The sequence below is a fragment of the Salarias fasciatus genome, chromosome 13 (assembly GCF_902148845.1).
Source record: "Salarias fasciatus chromosome 13, fSalaFa1.1, whole genome shotgun sequence".
In the NCBI taxonomy this organism is placed as follows: Eukaryota; Metazoa; Chordata; class Actinopteri; order Blenniiformes; family Blenniidae; genus Salarias; species Salarias fasciatus.
In genome coordinates this window covers 26992883-27015007 of record NC_043757.1, presented here as the reverse complement: position 1 = coordinate 27015007, position 22125 = coordinate 26992883, and the positions used below count along the sequence as shown (strand labels likewise).

The window sequence follows — 22125 nt, the reverse complement described above, 5'->3', positions numbered from 1 at the left end:
TGTGCTCGAGTCCTCTGGTCCTGGCTGGCCTGGGGGGCTCCACACTTCGGTGTGCGAGGTCCCATTGGTCTGACGGGGTCGGGAGTTGAGCGCTGGAGCCCCAGTATTAAAGACCTTCGCCTTCTCTTGGTGTGGACGGCCCCACTGGTAGTGTTTTCCCATGATGCTTAGTGCCATGCCATGTCTCCTCTGTTTTGTGCAAATAATTCAGAGAGAGAGTGTGTGTGTGTGTGTGTGTGTGTGTGTGTGTGTGTGTGTGTGTGTGTGTGTGTGTGTGTGTGGTGTATATTGATGGTGCGGTTTTTACTCTTGTTTTTATTAATTTTTTTTTACTGTTCAGCACTTTGCGTTGTTTTTACTAATATGAAAAAGTGCTGTACAAATAAAGTTTGATTTGATTTGATTTGATGATGTCATTTAGAATGATACATTGTTGCAACTCCTCAGTCAGGAAAGTTTAAATGACGTCATCAGACATAAAGAAGGAAGCTGGTGCAGTGTGTCACATGACGTGACAGAGACACAGAACCCTGATCATTCAAAGGCAGCTGGCAGACATCTATTGACAGACATCTACTGTGTTTTATTATTAATGTACAGATGCTAAAAAGCTATCGACAGTTACAAATCCAGTTTAATCAGGGTATTTTTTCATTATCACACAGCAGCATCTGAACAATTTAGATCGATGTAGTGTTTCCTGTTGGTAATTTATTCTGTGAAGGCTTGATGTTTTAGGGTAACGGTCTCTGGAGGATGAAGTCCCAGGAGTGACAGTGGGTGTGGACACCCCACCCCCCTTTCCGGTTCACTCAGTTCCTCGCCCACACCCCATCACACCCTGTGAGGAAGACTGTAGATGCAGTGGAGGCACGTCAGCAAGGTAAAAAGAAAAACAAACAGAAATGTTAAAGCGTCTGCAGAGGAAAGAGAACAGCAGAGAGGAGATTTCATTCTGGTGAGACAGCACGTTAATGTCAACAGAATATGGAGGATCTGGGAGCCCTATCAACTCTTCCTGTGTTCAGAAGCAGCTTTGAACTGAATGTTTCAGTCACATTTATTCCTCCATTTATTTATTCCTGTGCTGCTAAATCAATTTCATGTTTATATTTTGTTTTATTCTTTTAGAGTATGATTACTTTCCACTCCTTTAAAGAGAGAGAGAGAGAGAGAGAGAGAGAGAGAGAGAGAGAGAGAGAGAGAGAGAGAGAGAGAGGGAGGGAGATGGTGGGAGGAGTGGAAGAAGGGAGAAAGGAGAGACAGAGCAACAGAGAAAGAGGCATACGCACGCAGAGAGAGAGAGAGAGTCAGTCGTCGGTATGTGTCTCTCTCTCTCGGCAGCAGCTCATTTTTAGCTCCGGAGTGTCTGGGATCAGGTTTGGAGTTTGGATGATCTGATCTCTGCGCACGAGCTGCGCTTTCTGCCTCAGAACACGCCGCAGGAGGGCGTGCGTGCGTGCGTGCATCCGTGTGTGTGTGCGTGACGGTGTGAGTGTGTGCGTGTGTGTGAGGGAGGGGAGATGGTCCCCCCTGCAGGATGGACCGGAGGAAAGCCGTTCCCGGGTTCTGCTGCTTCTTCCTGGCTCTGTGCGCGTCCTCACAGGTAAGCAGTGCGCGCGGTGCGGTGCGGTGCGCGGTGCGGCTGCAGGTTGCGGGGCTGAAACCTGAAGTCTCCCAGATTTTCCTGGAAGGCTTTTTAAGGGAGACACTTGTCAACAGGAGCTGGAAGAGCAGAGCTCTGGCTGTGGAGGAATGGAAGGAAGGAAGGATAAATATATAAGAGAGGTGGCAAAGTCCAGCAGAGCAGAGGAGAGGAGAGGAGAGGAGAGGAGAGGAGAGCAGAGGGCAGGGAGGAGAGCGGCTTCCATCCAGAACCAGAACCTCCCTGGAATAATCCGGAAACAGCAGCTCTCTGCAACACTTCAGCCTCAAAAGAAAAAAATAATCCTTGAATGTTTTAAACATGACAAAATTCTACATTAACAATTAAAAAAAAAAAAAATATATATATATATATATATATGTATATATATATATATATATATATATATATATATATATATATATATATATATATATATATATATATATACATATATATATATATGTATATATATATATATATATATATATATATATATATATATATATATATATATATGGACATGGACTATATATATATATATATATATATATGTATACACACACACATACATATTTACAGTTGAATTCACCACTCCAGCAGACTTACTGATAATAATGCATTGGAATTATAAAGGAACTTTTTTTCTTTTACATTCCAACTCTTTTTGGAAAGAAAGTAATTTTTAAAAGCAATTTAATATATCTGCTTCTGTCTATCAATCAGAAAAGTCAATGTGATTCAGAATTCAAGTCCCAAAGATAAAAATGGTGTGTGTGTGTGTGTGTGTGTGTGTGTGTGTGTGTGTGTGTGTGTGTGTGTGTGTGTGTGTGTGTGTGTGTGTGTCCAGAGGGAGGTTGTCCCTCCAGTCCTTCCTCCACTGGCAGCAGGGACGTCTCATTATCAGCAGGTCAAAGTCTGTGTTCAGGTTCATTTTCATGGAATCAAAGCAGATATGTGTGGAAGCGAAGCAGCACCATGCCCCAGTCTGCAGTGTTTAACACCCTGAAACACCCCCAGACTGAGCAAGTCCAACACATTATCACAAAGGAAAGGACTGGAGCTGGAGGAGGCCGTTCACATGGAGCACAGTGGCTCATTAGTCAACAATTATCTTATCGGTGTCTTTATCTCCTGCCAATAACTAACTTGGTGAGATAAATAAATGAAGCTTGTAGAGGAGGAGGAGGAGGAGGAGGAGGAGGGAGCATCGATCCTGCTGAATCAGCAGATGATCCAGGAGTCCAGCACCAGCAGACTGCACGCAGTCCACTGAAACATCTGCTGAGAGGAAATACTGTATTTTCTGGACTATCAGCCACATCTGTCAAAAACTGAGAGGAGAAGGCCTCTGTTCGTCTCCCTGTAGTGAAATCTGTTTGTCCATGTCCAGAGAGACATGCTGACAATCAGCTGCTGTTCCAGAACCTTCTGTCAATTCCTTCCTCAGCTTTTAGCTCACGGTTACTTTTCTTCATCACGGAGACTTGAGAATCGGTGAGAATAGTCAGCAAAATACGGTAGTAACAGAGATATTTTATTTTGTCAAACATGGACATCTAGAGGCTCCAGATCGTACGTACTGGTTTGAAAGAAAAGTTGTTTTTTAATGCATGTCATAACCAGCCAAACAAAAGCTAGAAAATCTGTGACTCATAGTCCAGAGGTTACGGTAATAGTTACAGCATGTGGGTCGTATTTTCAAGGTATTTTTAAGGGAACATGAGAAACCAGCAAATTAAAAACTAAATTTGGTTCAAAACTGTCATATTTTTTTAAATCAAAAAGTCAGATTATGTATCATCAAAGAATCAAAGAAGAAATGAAATAAATTTCATTGAAGAATACTTTTTCTATGCTTTTGATTTCACTATGTGACTTAAACGAGTGACCCCTGAACACAGCGCTGTGTTGTGAAGGAGTCTGGGGTCAGCAGGATTTTTCTTCACTGAAACATTCTTTTATTTTGATGCAAATAATATGAGGATGACTTGAACACTTAAAACCATCAGTGTGACAATAGATTAAAATGGCAGATTTCCCCAGATATTTCTCATTTAAACCTCACATTGGCAGAAGAATAGTTCTACTGGTTATTGAATCATATAATGAATCTCAGCTGGTAATATAAATTTCTTATAATGTGACCCCATCAATATCCAACCAAAAGTGCTGAAAATGGTCTTCACTCTGAAATTTAGAAAATTTTACATTTCTTTATGCAAAGCACAGTCGTGCTCAAAGTTTCAAAGTTCAGGGAGTCATTGGTTGTGAACTCCTTCTGTCAGGTACATGACATTTTCCACAGATTGTTCAACATGATTAGAAGTCTTTAAGTTCCAAAGTAGTTGCCCCTCAGCTAAATATTTGCCAAGTTATGACTTGTTGAAAACTGTAAATGAAAGTCAGCGTTGCCGTTGGAGCTCTGCAGTCTGGCCCACATCAGATCGGAGAGGCTCCACTTCATCTGCTGTGCAGCGAAAAACAAGCTGAGGGACTGATTTCTGGTCTGGAGGAGCTGCAATGACACTGGGAACACAAACACCCACCTCAGTCTGTCCCTCCATCCATCTATCATCCATCATCCATCCACCCACCCCTCAATCCGTCCCTCCATCCGTCCATCATTCATCCATTCATCCATCCATCCACCCACCACTCAATCTGCCCCTCAGTCCATCATCCACCCATCCAATCATCCCTTCATTCATCCTACCATTCATCATCCATCCATCCATCCATCCATCCATCCATCCATCCATCCATGACATTAGAAGTGGGTGGAACAGCCTCACAGGACCAGTTGGTTACCAGCAGTTCTGACTCCATTTTGTTGTGAATGGAATTCATTGAATGCCAGACAGAGAAGGCTTCACGGTTAAAGAGGAGAGACAGTAGTGATAGCAGTGTGACGGTGTGTTTGGGTTCATGACTCAGCGTTGCCACTGATTCTGTGACATGTTTCTTTGACAGGCGTCTGAGGTGGGATTCTCACTCAGAGGGCAGGTTTCAGGTAAGGCTCCTGGAACAGCTTGAACCTTCATGTTGCCACCATCTGATATATTGTGTGAAATGCTTTTATTTGAAACACTGTGGGCTGGGTTAATCCTCTGACGCTGCTGTTTTTGAATTACTTCAATTATGACTCACAATGTTTTCTTTTATCTTTGACAATTAGGAAATATTACCCATAATCTGCTGTATGACTGAAGTGTTTCTCTGAGAGATTCAGTGACCTGTCAGCACTGTCTGATGCTTGATGTACTCATTAAATTAATCTCCAGTTCTGTGAGTTAGTGAAGGAAGATGCTCTGTAATGTGGATGTCAGAGGAGGAAGATGCTCTGTAGCTCTAGGGAAGAGGCACCTCTCCTGATGTCTCCTGCAGTGGTTTGTCTCTCATGCTGCTGTCAGGAGGACTTTGTTACTTCAGGATCAGTGAGGTTCTCCTCCAGTAAACAGGAGCTCAGGGAAGAGGAACAGAAATCAATATTGCAAAAGTTTTGGATGAAGACAAAGGTGGCAGAAGATAAAAGAGACGGCAGCTCCACAACTGTTTTTGTTAAAGATAAACTTATCAGCTGAACAAATGACAGAACCTCCATAACTTTAACAGGTAATTCAGTCCATCATAGTGATCAGCGACTTCAGAATTCATTCGTCCTGACACTGATCCACGGTTCAGTTCAGCTCCAAATCACTCCAAGATCTGTCATTCTGTTGCCTTAGAGCATTCATGATATGACAGTTTGGTTACACCCATGCTGCAGAGCGCTAAGCCACCATCGATCACACCACGAAGCAGCGCAGTCTCTGGATCACACACTAACACACTTGGAAAATAGTTTAACAAACTAGTAAAATTAATTAAATCCATTCAGCAACTAAAACATGAAATTATGAAACATGATGAAACATCCAATTAAATCGTTGGAAGTCATTTAAAGTGGGAGGGGCCTGTGTTCAGATGGCTGATAGCAGAGGGACTGAAGGTCCAGGTCTTTATAGACACAGGATGTGCTGTACCTGCTCTCCACGTGCACGTTTAAAGACCCATGACCCGGCCTCCTCCGTCTGTGTCGGAACGCTTCTGTTCCTCTTCTAAGCACTAACATCCTCCTCCAGTGTGATCTGCTGTCAGGTCCTTCACGGGGTTTTGTTGGATATATTTGTCTCCTTTTGGCTTCTCTGGAGCCACCGGCCGCCACATGTGCAGCGTCACGGTTACGGCGCCTGCAGACCACCTGAACGCCACCTGAACATCTGGATTTTCAAGCTTCGTGATTCGTGGAAATGACGTTTCTCAGCAGACGGAAAGATCCTCAGAGAGTTTCCTGCCGATCTGCTGAGATAATGTCAGTAAAAATACAGGATATAGTGATATTAAAGACGGACCCTGAACACACACATTTAGACTTGAAGACGTGTCTCGGGGTTTGATGCTAATGAGGTTAGCGTTAGCGTTAGCAGGCTCAGTCTCCTTTAATGCCCTTGTTTCTGCTCCTCATGGGGTCCAAATCCCGAGAGCCGACCCACAACGCAGGACTCAGACATATTTTAAAGGATTTACACATAGCATTCAGAGTTAAGGTTAGAGTGTGTTAAGGCTGGGGCAGCGGTGTTCAACCTGCGGCTCTGGAGCCTCCTGTGGCTCTGGAGCCTTTTATTGAGGCTTTCTGAAGCTTACGGGAAATTATACCTAAATAGATATTTTGTTTTATCCTATTCACTCTTCAGAGTAATTTTACATTACTTTCTAAATTATTTTTGTATCTCTTGGATAAAAACAGACTTTAAAAAATGCGCAATAACTATAATTGAAAAAAATATTTCAAACAACAAGAAATTAGGAAAAAAAAATTTTAAATGACAAGAAATTCCAAAAAAGTTGTGAAAAAAAGAACAACTTGTAATTTGAAAAATCAAGCAAAAAACTGCTGATAACAGAGATGTTTAAATGCCCTTCCCTCCTGTGGCCACTACACTCTCAGATTCCTCCCATTAAACATTATTTATTTTGTTTTGGTTCATTTCATCCTGATGCTGAGATCACTTTATTATAAGTCATGTATACATTAATATTTAAAATTACTCATTGAATTTTGAGCCTTCTTATTCAATATTTGACTTGCTATCTATCTGAAATGAGTTTCCCTCTGATATTAGTGAAGTGTTTGTATTCTATTATGAAGCATCAAAACTGTCTGAAACATGGCGAAAAAGAAGATGAAATCACTAAAATCCGGTACATCTGAAAATGTAGTGAAATGTTTGTCATCCTAAATTGTAATTGAAAGGCCATAAATGCAACATAATAAACAGTTTTTCTAGATGTTTCTACTGATATCTGCTGATATGTTGAAACATGGTTTGCGGCTCCGGGTAAATTTGATTTGGTGGAAAATCACATAAACTGTTCTTTCAGTCATAAAGGTTTCACAGCCCTGGGCTAGGTGTGTCGGTTAAAGCCACACACAGATAAAGCTGTGTGTGTGTGTGTGTGTGTGTGTGTGTGTGTGTGTGTGTGTGTGTGTGTGTGTGTGTGTGTGTGTGTGTGTGTGTGTGTCTCCTCAGGGAGCGGTTTTATGGATGGGTTGTGTGTGCTTTCTGGATGCCATTAAGTGTCTTCCTTCCATCATTGTCTTGTTAAGCGCCATCTGCTCGCCAGATGAACGTGTGAATCTTCCACGGTTGACATGAATCGCTGCACACTCACACAAGTTGCTGTCACCAGTGACCTCTGCTGCGAGGCTGAGCTGTGAGGTGGTCTGTGAGGAGTTTTACAGATTCTCAAAGCCCTCTCATTCACCGACTGACTGGAGTCTCGTGTGTCCACAGCGCCGCTGTCCTGTTCAGACGGCTTCACTGAGCTGGGCTACTACAACGGCTCGGTGTCCCACACGGACTCAGGCTCCCTTTGCCTGAAGTGGACCGACTTCCCGGACTACGTGCAGCAGTACCCGGGAAGAGGACTGGGAGACCACAGCTTCTGCCGGAACCCGGACCGAGAGGTCAACCCCTGGTGCTTCTTCAGACAGAGGTCTGGAGCCATCAGCTGGGCCTACTGCGACTGCCGGCAGGGTGAGCCCACTGCAGCTGAGGGTCTGTAGCTTCCACTGAAATGGTCGCTCAGTTCATCATCAGTACACCTGCACGCGATGTGCTTTCATTGATAAGGTCGTTGTCATGGAATTTAGTGAAACAGAGCCGAAGATAAAGAGTTGAGGTGTCAATGCCGAACAAGGAGGTTTTATTTTAGGATTACTGATGCTGAGAGTAAGACTAATGCTTGCACAGATCTCCAGTCAGCTCAGTTCATACAGACTGTAGCCACCATAGAAACATCTGCAGTTATTCAGATCACAGTTCATGAAGGCAGTGTGTCCTTCACACAGTGTCTCAGGGAATTTGAAGTCAAAATATTCCTTATCACTGGATACCACAAGGGTTCTGATTCCGCTCCTGCCTCTGATCCCTCTGGCTCTGCTCCTTGTCCAGATGTTTTTGATAGTTTCAAACCTGTAACATCATCATTTGTAGAGGACGTGGTTTCACATATTAAGCCTTCAGCTTCCCCCAGGATGCCGTCTTTCCTCATCTTTTTGAGGCATCTTCCTCAGCATATAAAGCAACTGGTTCTCACTGTCACCGACAGCAGCTGGTCCTCTGGTGTCGTCCCTCCAGATTTTAAACATGCAGTGGTGCAATCGCTTCTCAAGAGCCATGGCCTGATCAGTCTGTTCTGTCCTTCTGTCCTTGACTTGTATTTATGACTTTGTACAGCACTTTGTGCCAGAAGTAGTTGTTTTTGAATTGCTATATAAATAAAGTTGAGTTGAATTGAGTTGAGTCCAGGTTTAAGCCCATCTCCAAGCTGCCTCTAATCTCTAAAATCTTGGAGAAGGTTGTCCATTCACAACACAACAACACAAGCTCTACCTGGATTAACACGGTATAATAGAGGTTTTTTCAGTCTGGTTTCAAAACTGTACAGAACTGAGTCAACATTGCTCAGAGTTTTTAACATCTTCCTGGCCAAAAACTCTGGTGAATACATGATCCTTGTTCTGCTGCATTCAACACAGTAGACTGTGACGGTGTGATTTCCCAGTTGCAGCACCTGGTGGGTACCAGCGGTCATACACTGACATGGTTAAGGTCCTACTTGGCAGACAGAACCTTCTGTGTTAACCTTCCTGGCTCTGAGTCTTCCTTGGCTTCTCTTTAATTCGGGGGTCCCACAGGGCTCAGTGTTAGGGCCACTGCTATTTTCTCAGTACTTACTGTGACTTGGGTCCATCCTCAGAAGGCACAGCATCTCTTTCACTGTTACACAGACACCCAGACGTATGTCCAGTTAAGACTTCTCACTGGCACCACTGCTGCCGTGCCCCGTATGGTGCTGAACTGCTTTAGTTGTAATGAAAATAAAAACAGAGGTGATGGTGTTTGCTCCAGTGGTTCCTGTGGTCTCTCTCTACCGTACCTCACTGAGCCGCTTCACCCCTACACTCCTGCTCGGTGCCTCAGGTCAGCTGATCAGCCACTCCTGCAGGTACCGACGTCCAAGCGGAGGCTCGGAGGGGACAGAGCTTTTTCTGTTGTCGACCCGAAGTTGTGGAAAAAGCTGACACTGCTCATTAGGGCTGGTCCCGAATATCCGAATATTTGGTCACTATGATGACATTCGGCGAATAATTATGCAATCCGAATATTCGGATCATGATTTTCCTCCAGTATGACGTTCAGTGTCAGTTGAGAGACAGAACGATCGACTTCTCCTCCTCCATCACTGGAAGGATATTTTCACATTGTTACATTGTGCTTTTGTTACCCACACACAATGCTACATGTTCTCCATGCTATTGAACCTTGATTTGATGAGTCACAGTCATCATTTGGAATGTTAAGGTGCTCTTTGGCACACTGTGGATGTGCAGTGAAGATTTATTGGCAAGCAGCACCTTCCTCTGCTATGTCTTCTCATGTGTGTTAGACTCCTTCCTTCAAGCCTTCAGCAGTTTTTCTTGACTTCTTTTTTTTTTTAGTCAAGCTGAACTTTTTGTACCCTTTGATACTGAGTTGACAGACTTCCTTGTTTTTCCTCTCCTCTTTGGCAGGAGCAGCCAGATTGGCAGGGGGATCATCAAGCAACAGCGGGCGTCTGGAGGTCTACCTAAATGGAAACTGGGGGGCTGTATGTGACACTCACTGGACTGACCGCGATGCCAGCGTCATCTGCAGACAGCTCGGCCTGAGGTGAGAGTCGTTTATCACTCCTGTATCAGAGCATGTGTGGAAATGGAATACTGAGAAACCACGGCTCTGAACAGCAGAACAGCCACAACCCTTCTCATCTTTTACACTGATTGTTTGGTGGTCTTTGTAGGGAGCTGAGCAGTCATAGAATTGTCAAACCTACTTTTGCAGTTAGAAGAACTAGTGTTGAGTAATGGACAGTGGGCAGATGGGAATGAAATATGAGGCGAAGTTGTTTGGAGATTCCAACCAGCAGTTCCCTGTCCACAGAGGCAGGCACTCAGACTGTAATCAAAACCAGCTACGACATACTACAGACCAGAGAAGCACCCAGTATCTGTGCCAGTGGGGCCACTGCCCTGTGAGATTTGGCATGACGAGCAAAATAAATACCTCCGACAAGCTTGGCAAAAACAATCTGTGTCATGTTTGTTTGATACTCTGTTTTATGTTGACAGTTGTTTTATATTAATCATAATTCAGCTACAGTTAAGTGGAGTTACCAATCGCCGGTTTTTGATACTTTCTCAGCCTTCACCATGGCCCTCATTAAGGTCGTCCAGAACATTTCTCCCAGCAGAGAGGCCTCTTGAGCCCTGGGGAGCCTCCATCAGGGGTCTCGGGGTGTAACTGACGACACCGTGGAGCTCCAGACACTATCAACAGAGAGGAGCTGGTAATCCGGAGGTGCCCTCCGACACACTCCTGAATGGGCTGGCAGGGCCGTCAGGAATCATCTGGCTCCCCTGGAACTCCAAGAGCAGTTGGACCACCTCACTGTGTTCATAATGAAGCTGCATGAACAGGAGAGGGTCGGGTGCATGATCCGGCCTTCTGGAGACCCGTGGAGCTATTTACCTGTCACATCAGCATCATGGGGTCTTGGTCTCCATCCCAGCTGGCAGGCCCTGAGGGGTTCAGTAGTACACAAAACCATCTGTGACTTGAAGGAGCAATGTTTTCTCATGGCTGCTTCTTCCTCACATCCGCTCCTTCTGGGTTGCCCCTGACTGAAGTTCCACAAACCCCAACATTAACTTTTTAACTGGTGGGAATGAGTCGTGGAGTGAACTGTTGGAATGCACCACCTGCACACTAAAAACCCTGAAAGACCTGTTAAATCTGGTTCCTCCAACATCTCCTTGGTGCTTCAGGTCTACTGGGACTTGGGCGAGGTTTTCAGCAAGACCTGGGCTACCTCCCTTCCTCCTCATGGTGTATGACTGTGACAAAGACCTGCTACCTGGTTCCTCAACTCCTCAAGAAAGACTCGGCTCCCTCTTACCCCCGAGAACAAGGCCCTGAGGGATTACATCCAATCCTCTCTTGAGTTCTTCTTTGTTGAAGCAGAACAAGATGATCTGGCCCTGCATGGACTACTGAGGGCTGAATAGCATCCCCGTAAGAAGAGATAACTCTTCTACTCATCGGGGGCCAGGGTTTTCACTAAGCTCAACCTCCTACCATCTGGTGTAGATCAATGAGGGAGACAAGTGGAAGACAGCCTTCAAAACCCCTGCTGGACATTACGAGTTCCTTATGAAGCCGTTCAGTCTCACTACCACACCAGTAGTCTTCCAGGCGCTGGGGAGTTTAGTTCCCTTCAGGTCCTCCTCAACACATGTGGTTGTCTACTTGGACCGCATCCTGATTTTCCTCACTATGCTCATTCAGCATGTGTGACTGGTTCTTAACAGACTTCTGCAACCTCCGTTGTTCAGGAAGGCTGAGAAGTGTGAGCTCCGTGTAGCTTGGGTGTGCTTCCTCAGTAATGTGGTGTTGAGGGACAGGTGGAGGTGGATTCAGAAAAGGTCAGTGCAGCCTGGGATCGACCCCTGTCCAATACAAAGTAGCTGCAATGATTCTAGGATTTACCAACTACGATGGAAGATTTATCTGGGGTTAATTCCTGTGACTGCCCCTGTCATGCTCTCACCTCTTCGCAGGTCTGATTCTCCTGGACACCTCAGGCCAATGCGGCTTTGAACCAAATTAGACTCTCTTGTATTCACTCATCACCTCAGAGTTTCCTCTGCTCTGCAGGTTTTTCCAGCTCTGCTTCACTGAGTCTATCCTCATATCTCTTCATGGTTATACTGACCTTTTCAGACCCTCTTTCTTAAAGCACACACACCCAGTCTCACAGACTGACAGACTACAGAACAACAGGTGAACATGAAACATAATGCTTGTCAATACTTTTTACAGTCTTTTGAGGAAAACAACATCATAACGGCCTTGACAAATACATGATTTTTAACATTTTCCTGGGTTTCTCTTGAAATTCAGAGGAGACATATCGTCAAATTAAAACATTATTAAAACACAAGTCAGAAAAGTGAGTGAGAAGCTCATCAGATTGCAGTGATTAAATTGTTTCTGACTGAACCTGGAGTGAAATCAAGTGTTTAACATTTTCATTTTTGTTGTGTGTGTGCGTGTGTGCGTGCGTGCGTGCGTGCGTGCATGCGTGCGTGGGTGTGTGTGTGTGTGTGTGTGTGTGTGTGTGTTCTGCAGTGAGATCGGCACAGCCCTGCAGCATTCCTACTTTGGCCCTGGATCTGTCTTCCACTATGAGCGGCTCGGTTGCCGCGGAGATGAGAATTCCCTCCTGGAATGCCAAACCAGGAAGTTTGTCACCGGTGACTGTAACCGTGGCAACGAAGCAGGTCTGGTTTGTGCCGAACCTGAAGGTGAGGATCAGGAGTCCCTTCAGATCCGTACATACAGTCTTCCAATTACAACAAGTTGAAGTATTTCTGGTAACAGGACTAATTTCAAGACAGTATTTAGCACAAATACCAACAAGTAGCGATGTTTCATTAATAGATCATCAACAAAATTGACCAGAAAAGTTGTTACGAGATACTGTTGAATAGTTAGTCTGCATTAAAATAAGCATGCCTTTGAAAGCCCTCTGGGGAAATTGGTTTGTTTTCTTGAACCCTTCCCAGGCACTGGGATCCCCCTGCGGCTGGCTGGAGGCCTGGAGGACTTCGAGGGCCGTGTGGAGGTGTACCACAGCGGCAGCTGGGGGACCATTTGTGATGACGGGTGGGACGACACCGATGCGGAGGTGGTGTGCCGACAGCTGGGCCTTGGGTGAGACAGATATCGGTCTGTGTCCATGTGAAAATACTACAAACAGCTTTGTCAAAAGCATTTTGCAACTTGTGTCATTTGGAATTTAAAAATCACTCATTGAATTATCACCCTCAGGAGAACAGAGTCAGGCAGAATGCTACTCGTTTGCACATTTGTTGTCAAATTAAATTGACAGACTAATTACTTCTTTGTTTTGAGGGCGTTTATCTGTATATTTGGATTAAAAAAGGAATAAAAGGATAACTTCAGACTTATAGGCTTTATTTGAAAGACTGAAACTGAAAGACTGAAAAAGACTGAAAGACTTTATCTGAAAGACTTGTCAGCAGATTGGAGCAAACCAGGAAACATAATGTAACCGCCGTGGTTAATTCTGCTGGTTCAGAGGAGAGATCACCAGCAGAATTAATGATAACAATGTCAAAGTGGTTTTTCATTCAACTTGATGCCAAAATTCCCAGAGTGGACCGGAGCTGGATGAGCTTTGGGATGGCCTCACTTCTTGCGAGTGGTTCTCCAAATCCTCCAACAGCTGAAGATGAGCACTTCAAACATCTGTCAGTCTTTCACAACACATTCAGAACCTATATCTGTAAATGGATGAAGTTACTATTTTAAATGGAAGGAGACGGAGAACACAGGTGGCTTCTGAGATTGTCGAGCACCTGCTGTGACTCTCTAATCGTTTTTTATTTGCAGTTTCACTTTTCTACCTCTAGGTTTTATGCGTAAGAAAAGTCAGAGTTGTGCTTAAATTTACGCACATTCCTAAGTAGAAGTAGAAGTTGATTCATTCCAGGCTTTGCCTATATGTGTGTTTGTGCACACATTCATACACAGATAGATGAGGCCGCTGGATTTAAGTAGGAGGTGATTATCTCTACCTGCTCATTCCTCAGACGATCCCACAGACACACATTCATGACAGTGGTCACAGCAGGTGTTGCAAGAACATGCAAACTCAGGCAATAGCATTCTTTGATTTCTGACACACCACAGAAGTTAAAGTGGGGAGGGGGGGCAGCTCTCCAGGCTGGGAACCGCTGCTCTCGACAGCCCAGTGGCCGGGATGTGCAACATTCTTAGAAACAAGCTAGCGGTGCAGTAAATCTTTATGTGAGCTCTGCAGTCTCTGCTCCTCGTGAAGTTCCCACCACAAGCCGTTTCAATGGACTCGAAGGAGTTTCCATGAATGTTTTTACAGCCTTCTGTGGCTCCAGTCATTTTAAAAGTGGCTCCGTCGGGTTTAACTGGTGGATGTCAGACGATCCAGTCCACCTCCACACACCGCCTGCCTCAGAGCAGATATTCCTCATTCTTCATGTGTCTTTTTTTTAATCGTGGTTTTGTTGAAATGCTTTTGTAATTGTAATGTTTTGAAGGGGAGTGCTTTTCAGAGGTTTCACCAATCCAACTCCAGAAACTCCTGACATTTCAGGCATCAGGATTTTAGTTCCTTTAAGTGGTTCCAGGCAGTTTTGATCCAAAAAAAAAAAAAAAATCTCAAAATTGAAATGTCTTCTTACTAATGAATATATAGCTTTCATAAATGTGTCTTCCTGGCAGGGGAGTGGCTAAAGCGTGGACTGGGGCCCACTTTGGACCAGGATCTGGTCCCATCCTCCTGGACAGGGTCCACTGCACAGGAAATGAACTGTCTCTGGAAGAATGTCCTCACGGCAACCTGGAGCAGCACAGCTGTGAGCACAGGAACGACGCCGGGGTGTCCTGCAATCCACACACAGGTGACGGCAACACACACAACACACACGGCCGCCTCACTGCACTTTGGTGTTCACGTCAGGAAAGAAGGTCAAAGATCCTCAGCAGAAATCAGACGGGTCACTTTAGGAAAAGGAAATTAAGAAAACATTTGAAGAATGTTTCATGTCGCCTCAGGAACCCGGTGTTTCAGCACTTTAATCTGCTGCGAGGCGAACTAAAAACATCCTTTCAGATCATAAATGAGGATGTTTTGGTGGAGGGTTCAGTTTCTTCTGATGCACTGATGGAAGAACCAGTCAGTCTGATGTTTTCCGACTGTCCGGCTGTTTGACTGCAGACGGCGCGATCCGTCTGATGGGAGCTGACAGCCACAGGGAGGGTCGAGTGGAGATTTATCACCAGGGACGCTGGGGCACAGTGTGTGACGACAACTGGACTGAAGTCAACGCCCAGGTAGTGTGTCGACAGCTGGGCTTCAGGTCAGTGCAGCGGAGTTTCAGCCCTGTGGTTCCATATCAGTGTTCATGCAGTGTGTGTGTTTCCTACTTTACTTTTTGGTTGAATTGAGCAGAGGTTAACAAACAGCCTTTTCTTCTAGCAACTCTGGAGAACACACAATACTCCGTCCATCATAAAAAAACCTGGATCCTTAGAAGGAAGGTTATGGGCAGGTTTAGAAACTCAATGCTTTTCTTTGAAGGGCCTGTTAAGATCCTGAATTGCTCCAGATGCTCACAGGATTTCCAAGAGTTGCCAACTACTGGCATTGCTACAGCGTCAAACTCGCAGATTTTTTTTTTTATACATATAATATAGCAGAGTTAGCATACATTGAATATGTTTGTGCAGAAATATTGTAAAACCGATGCTTTACGGCATTTTTTTGAACGGTGTGATTGTTTGCAGGGGCCGTGCAGAGGTGGCTCCTGACGGGGTGTATGAAGAAGGCCGGGGGCCGATCCTCCTGGACGAGGTGCAGTGCCAGGGGACAGAGACCTCTTTAGCGGCGTGCACACACTCCCAGTGGAGCCAGCACGACTGCTCACACACCGAGGACGTGGGCGTCCGCTGTGACTGGGAGGGCACCAACGAGATCCCAATGACTCTGCCTTCTGCTGGTAAGAACCTTGACTGGAGGAACTGCAGATATGAACTGTTTGATGATAAATCAGATGAGCTTCACAAAGGCAAAGAAACACAAAACATTACATAAAAATCATAGAGATTAAACAAGATATAAAGAAAAGCACATTCAATAATCATGAATAGACACTGAGTTAAAGTTCTGTTCTTGACCTCACCAAGCCTGAAGGGTTTGGTCCTAACTGACCCTCGGCGTTGTCCTGCAGGCCCTCTGGTGCGATTGGTCGCTGGTGAGAGCAGGAAGGAGGGCAGGGTGGAGGTCTTCATCAACGGCCAGTGGGGGAGTGTGTGTGACGACGGCTGGAGCGACGTCAACGCCGCTGTGGTCTGCAGGCAGCTGGGGTTCACGTCAGTACTCTCATTCTTCCAGATGGATGAGTGGCTTGTTGCCTGGTCCTGTCCGTTCTGTCTCCAGCCATCCATTCTGTGACACAGTGACCTGCACGGTGCTCAACTGCTGGCTTAAGTTTTGGACAGGCTGATAAATCCTATAAATGCTTGTGAAGTAGAGAAACGTGACGATACCCCGGGTGTTTGTGCTGTCCTCTCAGCGGCGCCGCTAAAGCTCGGTCCATGGCGTATTTTGGCGAAGGTCAAGGCCCCATCCATCTGGACAACGTGCGCTGCTCGGGCACCGAGGCGTCTTTGGGGCAGTGCGCGGCCGACGGTCAGAACGGCCACGACTGCCGCCACAGCGAGGACGCCGGGGTCATCTGCGACTACACTCTGGATCCGCTGGGAGACGGCGCCGTGGCGATGCAGACCTGCGGCCTGAGGCTCAACAATCAGCGGCGGCGGCGCAGGATCATCGGTGGAGATAAGTCACTGAGGTTAAACACACACGCCAGCAAATGTCACGACACGGAGCTCCAGCGGAGGCCGTCCTGGCTGGCGGGCTGCGGCTGACTGTGACGGCCGGCTGTGGTTTCAGGGGCGAGTGGCCCTGGCAGGTGTCCCTGTGGCTCCGGTCCCACTCCAAGGGAAACCATCCGCTGTGCGGAGCATCATTAATCAACCCCTGCTGGGTCGTCACTGCTGCACACTGCTTCAAAAGGTAGGAGGGGGCTCCCTCCGGTGGCCACGTGCTGCCATTACAGGCATGGGTTCCGCTGGCCGTCCACTCATCCATCCATCCATCCAGTCATCCATCAAACCCTGTCTTTCAAAATAATGCTTCTATGTGTCCTCACATAAAGAAAACGACTTCCTCTCTCTGCTGGGGTGAATTAAATGGTCATATAAACTTCCAGGTTTGGCAGGGATCCGTCGCGCTACGTGGTGCGTCTGGGAGACTACCACACGGAGGAGCAGGACGACTTCGAACGCACGCTGTCCCCTGAACGCATCGAGATCCACAGAAAGTACCGCAGTCAGGGCTGGGAGTACGACATCGCCCTGCTGCGGCTCAAAGGCACGGAGGGCAGCTGCGTGGCTTTCAACCCTCACACTGCCGCAGTGTGTCTGCCAGAGCCGGGCAGCAAGTGGGAGAAGAGGCCGGCGGCCTGCGTGATCACTGGCTGGGGCGTCACAGGTACCGACCCACCCTCCCACTCGGTTTCTTGGCCTCAGCTTCCTTCACTCCTGTGGTCTGTTTCCCCCTCAGACTCGGAGTACTCCCGCACGCTGCTGCAGGCCTGGGTCCCGCTGCTGCCCGCCCGGAGGTGCAAGAAGCGCTACGGCGAGCGCTTCACCGGCCGCATGCTCTGCGCCGGCAGCCTGTCGGAGCGCCACCGTGTGGACAGCTGCCAGGGCGACAGCGGCGGCCCGCTGGTCTGCCAGGGGGAGGGCGGCCGCTGGGTGCTGACCGGCGTCATCTCCTGGGGTCACGGCTGTGGGAACCCCTCCTTCCCCGGGGTGTACACTCGAGTCAGCAGGTTCCTGCGATGGATTGACAAAGTCACCAACAAACCCTACGAGCAGCGCTGAGGACGGCCGCAGTAACCCTGCTGTCGGCGTGTACGTGAGGAGGCAGGACTCCGTGTCTGAGGGCCAGCCAGTCGAGCCTGTCCAAGCTTCTGGTCCACGTCACGCTGGCTAGAAAAACACATGATGTTACAGATACTTGAAGAAACACTAAACTGGTGCCTAAACAGCAACAACAACAACAAAAAACCAAAAACAATGAAAAAGTAGATTTTTTTAATTTATTAAATAGTAATTTCAAAATAATTTATTATTATTATTATTGTTGTTATTATTGTTATTTTTGTCCCTTAGGGTGAGATGCTGAAATTCTGTACTAAATTACTTCAGTCACAAGAGGCTGTTTGAAATCATCCTTCAGCTCATTTTCGGGTTAAATTCAACAAAGAACATGAAACTAAATCCATGCAAAGTGACCACAAAGTCCTTGACCGCGTGTCGGTTCTTTTCCTGGCCAGTCGTCACATGTCGATAAGGCCAAACAGCGCCACCTACATCGATCGTTCTGGGACTGGTGAGCTGCACTGAGCACTGAACGCTGCTTTTGGGAGCCTCAGTTTTCTGCACTGGATTCACAGCTGCAGAGTGGGGTCGACACGCACAATGACAAGCGTCTTTGGCGAGTCAGAGTGGATATTTAACCAACAACCACGTCCCTGTAACGCCGTCATAATAAACGTTACAGAGTCTTATAAAGACGGAATCAAAGTCTAAAAGAAATCAACAGCAAACAGATGTCATGTATTGCTCATTGATCAGCAATTTAAAATAATATATTCCATCTGAAAAACATTAAAGAGTTGGGATTTAGCAGAACGTACTTCCTGGTGTGGGGCAGTTGGTTACATTGGTCATGTGGCATTCACTGTCCTGCTCCAGTCGTGGGATTTTGGGTTTCCGCAGACCGTTTTCTCCACACTGCAAAGTCAGGTTTAAATTGTAAATAGCTGAAATGGCACGGAAAACTGTAAAACAGTAAATTATTTTAGCCATAAAGTCCACTGAAAAATGTTGAAATGTGGTAAATTTAATCGTTATACTCAAATGCATACAATCATATTCCCAGTGTGATCAGACGTAGTGATGGGTATAAGGCACTTCCTCTTTGGTCCATATTGTTTTGTTTTCTTTAGTCTGAATTCAAAAAAGGTCAAAAGGTTAAAAAGAACAAGCCACTGGCTCAGACATCAAGGCAGGAAACAGCAGAATTTAGAAGAAAACAGCTGGAGGCGCTGAGAGAAATCACCAATCCAGGACCGGTCACTAATCGATCGCAGAGGAAACAACCGCACACACTCCAGCTTCGTCCACTTCCACGTCAGCCTTGCATGCATGTTGCTGGACTGAGGGAGAAAACCAGGACGTGTGGGCGTCCCTCAGACAGACATGGGGTATTAAAGCCTCACTGCTCCACTGTCTCATCACGCTGCATTTATAGATACCAACGTTTTTCCACACACATTCCACAAACACGAGCAGGACACAGATCCAGTCATTGTTTGTCATCGTTCCACTTAATAATGCTGCTTAACGTATTTCTGTCTGCTGAAACTGAAGTCTTCACAGTACCATCAATGTCATGTAATCAAGTATGACTTTAAAGTATTATAGTACGTCTTAAAGCTCCCACATTCTGCAAAAGTCTCCAGATCCTGCATGAGGCTCCAGGAGTAAGAAAAAAAAAACCCACCTGAATCTCAACCTCTGTAGACACTCAAATTAAAGCCGTAAAACTATTATATGTATAATAAAGAAGACATTATAAGCACACAGCTGCACTAAATAAAGGAAAACAGAACAAAATCAGCTGGCTCCTAAGAAGCCAAACAGGGCTGAAACCAACCATTTCTCAAATGACTCATTTAAATTGATTTGAAATGAGTGAAAAACCGGATAATATGGGAGCTTTAAAGTACAGAGTATCCAAAGAGGAACACACTGGGTCGTGTGCTCAGCTTAACAATAAATGCATTTTCTTCTTTAACTTTATATTTCCTGTGAAAAAGCAGATTCATTGATCTTATCACTGAAACAACAGATTCTATTCGTTCTCAGTTTCGAGGCATGTTTATTTATTCTTCTGGTTTTGACTCCCAGCAGGCTGATCCAGCCGCGTTTACACCGGTAGCATCTGTCTATATATACAACAAACTGCATGTCTGCTTGGTGTTATCCTGTGGATGTGAACTAAGACTGTGTGTTTTCAGCTACGCTGCACCTTGACTTCTTTTTCACGCTGTTCTGGATGTCATGTACATATTTTGTTAATTTAACCAAGGCATTAATGCCTTGACCCTGTCAGCCTGTATTTATTGTAAAAGTGTGGATATTAACATGGCGACATTCCTCTGGGACACCAGAAATAAAGCAAATAAACAGTAACCACGCTGCTTGAACACGCATCAGCAGAGCCACAAATGTCAAATCGTCTCTCTCGGGGTTACGGTGATCCAGACGTAAAGCCGGACACCCAGACCAGAGGGTCAGTGCCTTCACCCTCAGATTTTACAGAACGCCGCCGCTCCCGTCTCCTAAGCAGCGAGTCTTTCCCTGTGAGGAAGACTTCATTCCACTCCACCGTGCTTCGTCACTGATAACTGCCACTGAGCGCCGACGCAGTCGAGGCTTGAGATCCTCCACCGGCTGCCGCCCCTCGCCGTCACTCCCAGCTGCTGTCTTCTTTTAAAGTCACTTTCATCTGACAGACGCAATCTGTGTGAGGATCGTTGGTAGAAATGAGCAGTGAGGCTTTTTGTGGAGACGCCATGGCGTTATTCCAGCTCACCTCCACTTTTAGACTCCTGTGAAGAGATGCTCAAGGCTTTAGTCACCACTCCTGGCGTCCTCTTCCCTGGAAGCTTGTTTTATGTTGGTAGAGGTTGAATAACAAACAGACTTGTGGAGTTACTGTCATAAGCCCCTGTAGCTCTGCATCAGCCGTAACTCTGGTTTAGTTTGCTTCACCTGCGCTTGATAAAGTCCTGACAACAAACCGATTTTTCATTTACTGGTGATTATTTCATGACTGTTAGTTGAAGGGTTCAGGTTCGGTTAAATGTCTTGATTTTGTCTGCTGATGACTGTGATACATGTCAGAGACATTTTCAACATGAGCGAATGGAGGAAACATTTCGTGGTGTCAAAAGGTGCTCATGCAGCAATGTGTGTGTTTTCTAAAATCCAAGCAGTTCCATCTAAATAGAAGCTCAAAATACTTGTAGTTACGGAAAGTAATGACCAAAATATCTGCAGTTGAACAGGAATGTCATCAGTCCTGTGATAAAGACAGCTAAAATACAAGACAGAGTTTAGCGTCTATATTTCTGTAGAGATTTCAGAAAGGTAACATGCTGCAGCACGTCTTGGTTGGAATGGATTTTTTTTTTTTAACAACCTGGCCCATGTAAACAATGGTTCTTATTCCGTTATCCTCTCTCTTGTTCTGTAAACATAAAATCTCACATAAAGAGTAAATGTAAACCTTTGATTTCAATGAGATCTTGCTCATATGACAGCGAGTTGTGTTGTTGACCAACTGCACAAGTAACAGATGAAGCATGTTCGGTCTCCCTCCCATTTATTCCCCTGCTTTGCGTCTGTCAGATTTGGGTAGAAACTATCCTGAACAGGGGCTCCGACTCCAGCAGAGCGTCCTTCACTCCCTTGATTTAAATGAGTGGTGGATGTTTTGTGTCTGATAATGAAATCACATGCTCAGAGGGTGTCGCTCGCAGCCACCAGGCAGCCTCAGCACTTCCTGACGGGACAGAGCGGTGCGTGGCGTCCATCTGCTGTGCGCCGCCACACACTCCACACACTCCAGCTTGCCGCTGACGGGAGCATCAGTCATACTTCAGTTATGTGCAGTGAGAAGCGCCACTCCTGCCCGAAACGCCGGAGCCTGAAGCTCGGAGTTGGTTCACTCACCTGATTGGACAAACACGACTCGGGGCTGCTTTCACCACACATGGTTACTGTATGACTAATACTGTCATCAGAGGCGAGCTGGAGTGTGTGTGTGTGTGTGTGTGTGTGTGTGTGTATGTGAGAGCTGGGTCACTCCTGGAAGCGAGGCGGTTCATTTACAGGATGACCTGCTGTTAGAGAATCAGAAGAGGGAATACAGGAAGTGAAGCAGAGAGAGTGGTGGAGAGTGAAACAGTCGTTCAGTCTGACAGTCTCCTGTTGGTCTCTCCTGGTTCCAGTCTTCCTCTGCCTTCTTTCTCCCTGCTTCACCTCTTTCCAGCTCAGAACAGGGTCTGATGCCGTCTGATGTTAACACCTCGTCTCCACATCTTCCACCTTTACCTGCTCTCTCTCCTCCTC

General features: G+C 46.0%; 1 protein-coding gene across 2 annotated transcripts; it reads left to right on the top strand.

Annotated features, from left to right (window-relative positions):
- Positions 1-224: 224 nt before the first annotated feature.
- On the top strand, positions 225-19523 carry LOC115399601 (neurotrypsin). Of its 2 annotated transcripts, XM_030107090.1 has the most exons (15): positions 225-281; positions 1515-1606; positions 4619-4658; positions 7483-7725; positions 9765-9903; positions 12421-12596; positions 12858-13005; positions 14575-14753; positions 15071-15212; positions 15640-15851; positions 16083-16224; positions 16428-16706; positions 16808-16930; positions 17127-17407; positions 17480-19523. In XM_030107090.1, the coding sequence occupies exons 2-15, from the start codon at positions 1541-1543 to the stop codon at positions 17800-17802; spliced, it is 2493 nt and encodes an 830-aa protein (XP_029962950.1). In that variant the 5' UTR covers positions 225-281; positions 1515-1540; the 3' UTR covers positions 17803-19523. The 2 variants fall into 2 exon arrangements, with proteins under 2 accessions (XP_029962950.1, XP_029962949.1); XM_030107089.1 differs by lacking the exon at positions 225-281 and having other exon boundaries at positions 1308-1606.
- Positions 19524-22125: the final 2602 nt, after the last annotated feature.

Bases quoted from the DNA above. Each gene is read 5' to 3' on its own strand.
- LOC115399601 (XM_030107090.1), top strand. From the start codon at position 1,541: ATGGACCGGAGGAAAGCCGTTCCCGGGTTCTGCTGCTTCTTCCTGGCT. The intron at 9,904-12,420 runs GTGAGAGTCGTT...TGTGTTCTGCAG, and splicing joins TGCAGACAGCTCGGCCTGAG to TGAGATCGGCACAGCCCTGC. The intron at 16,707-16,807 runs GTTAAACACACA...CTGTGGTTTCAG, and splicing joins GGTGGAGATAAGTCACTGAG to GGGCGAGTGGCCCTGGCAGG.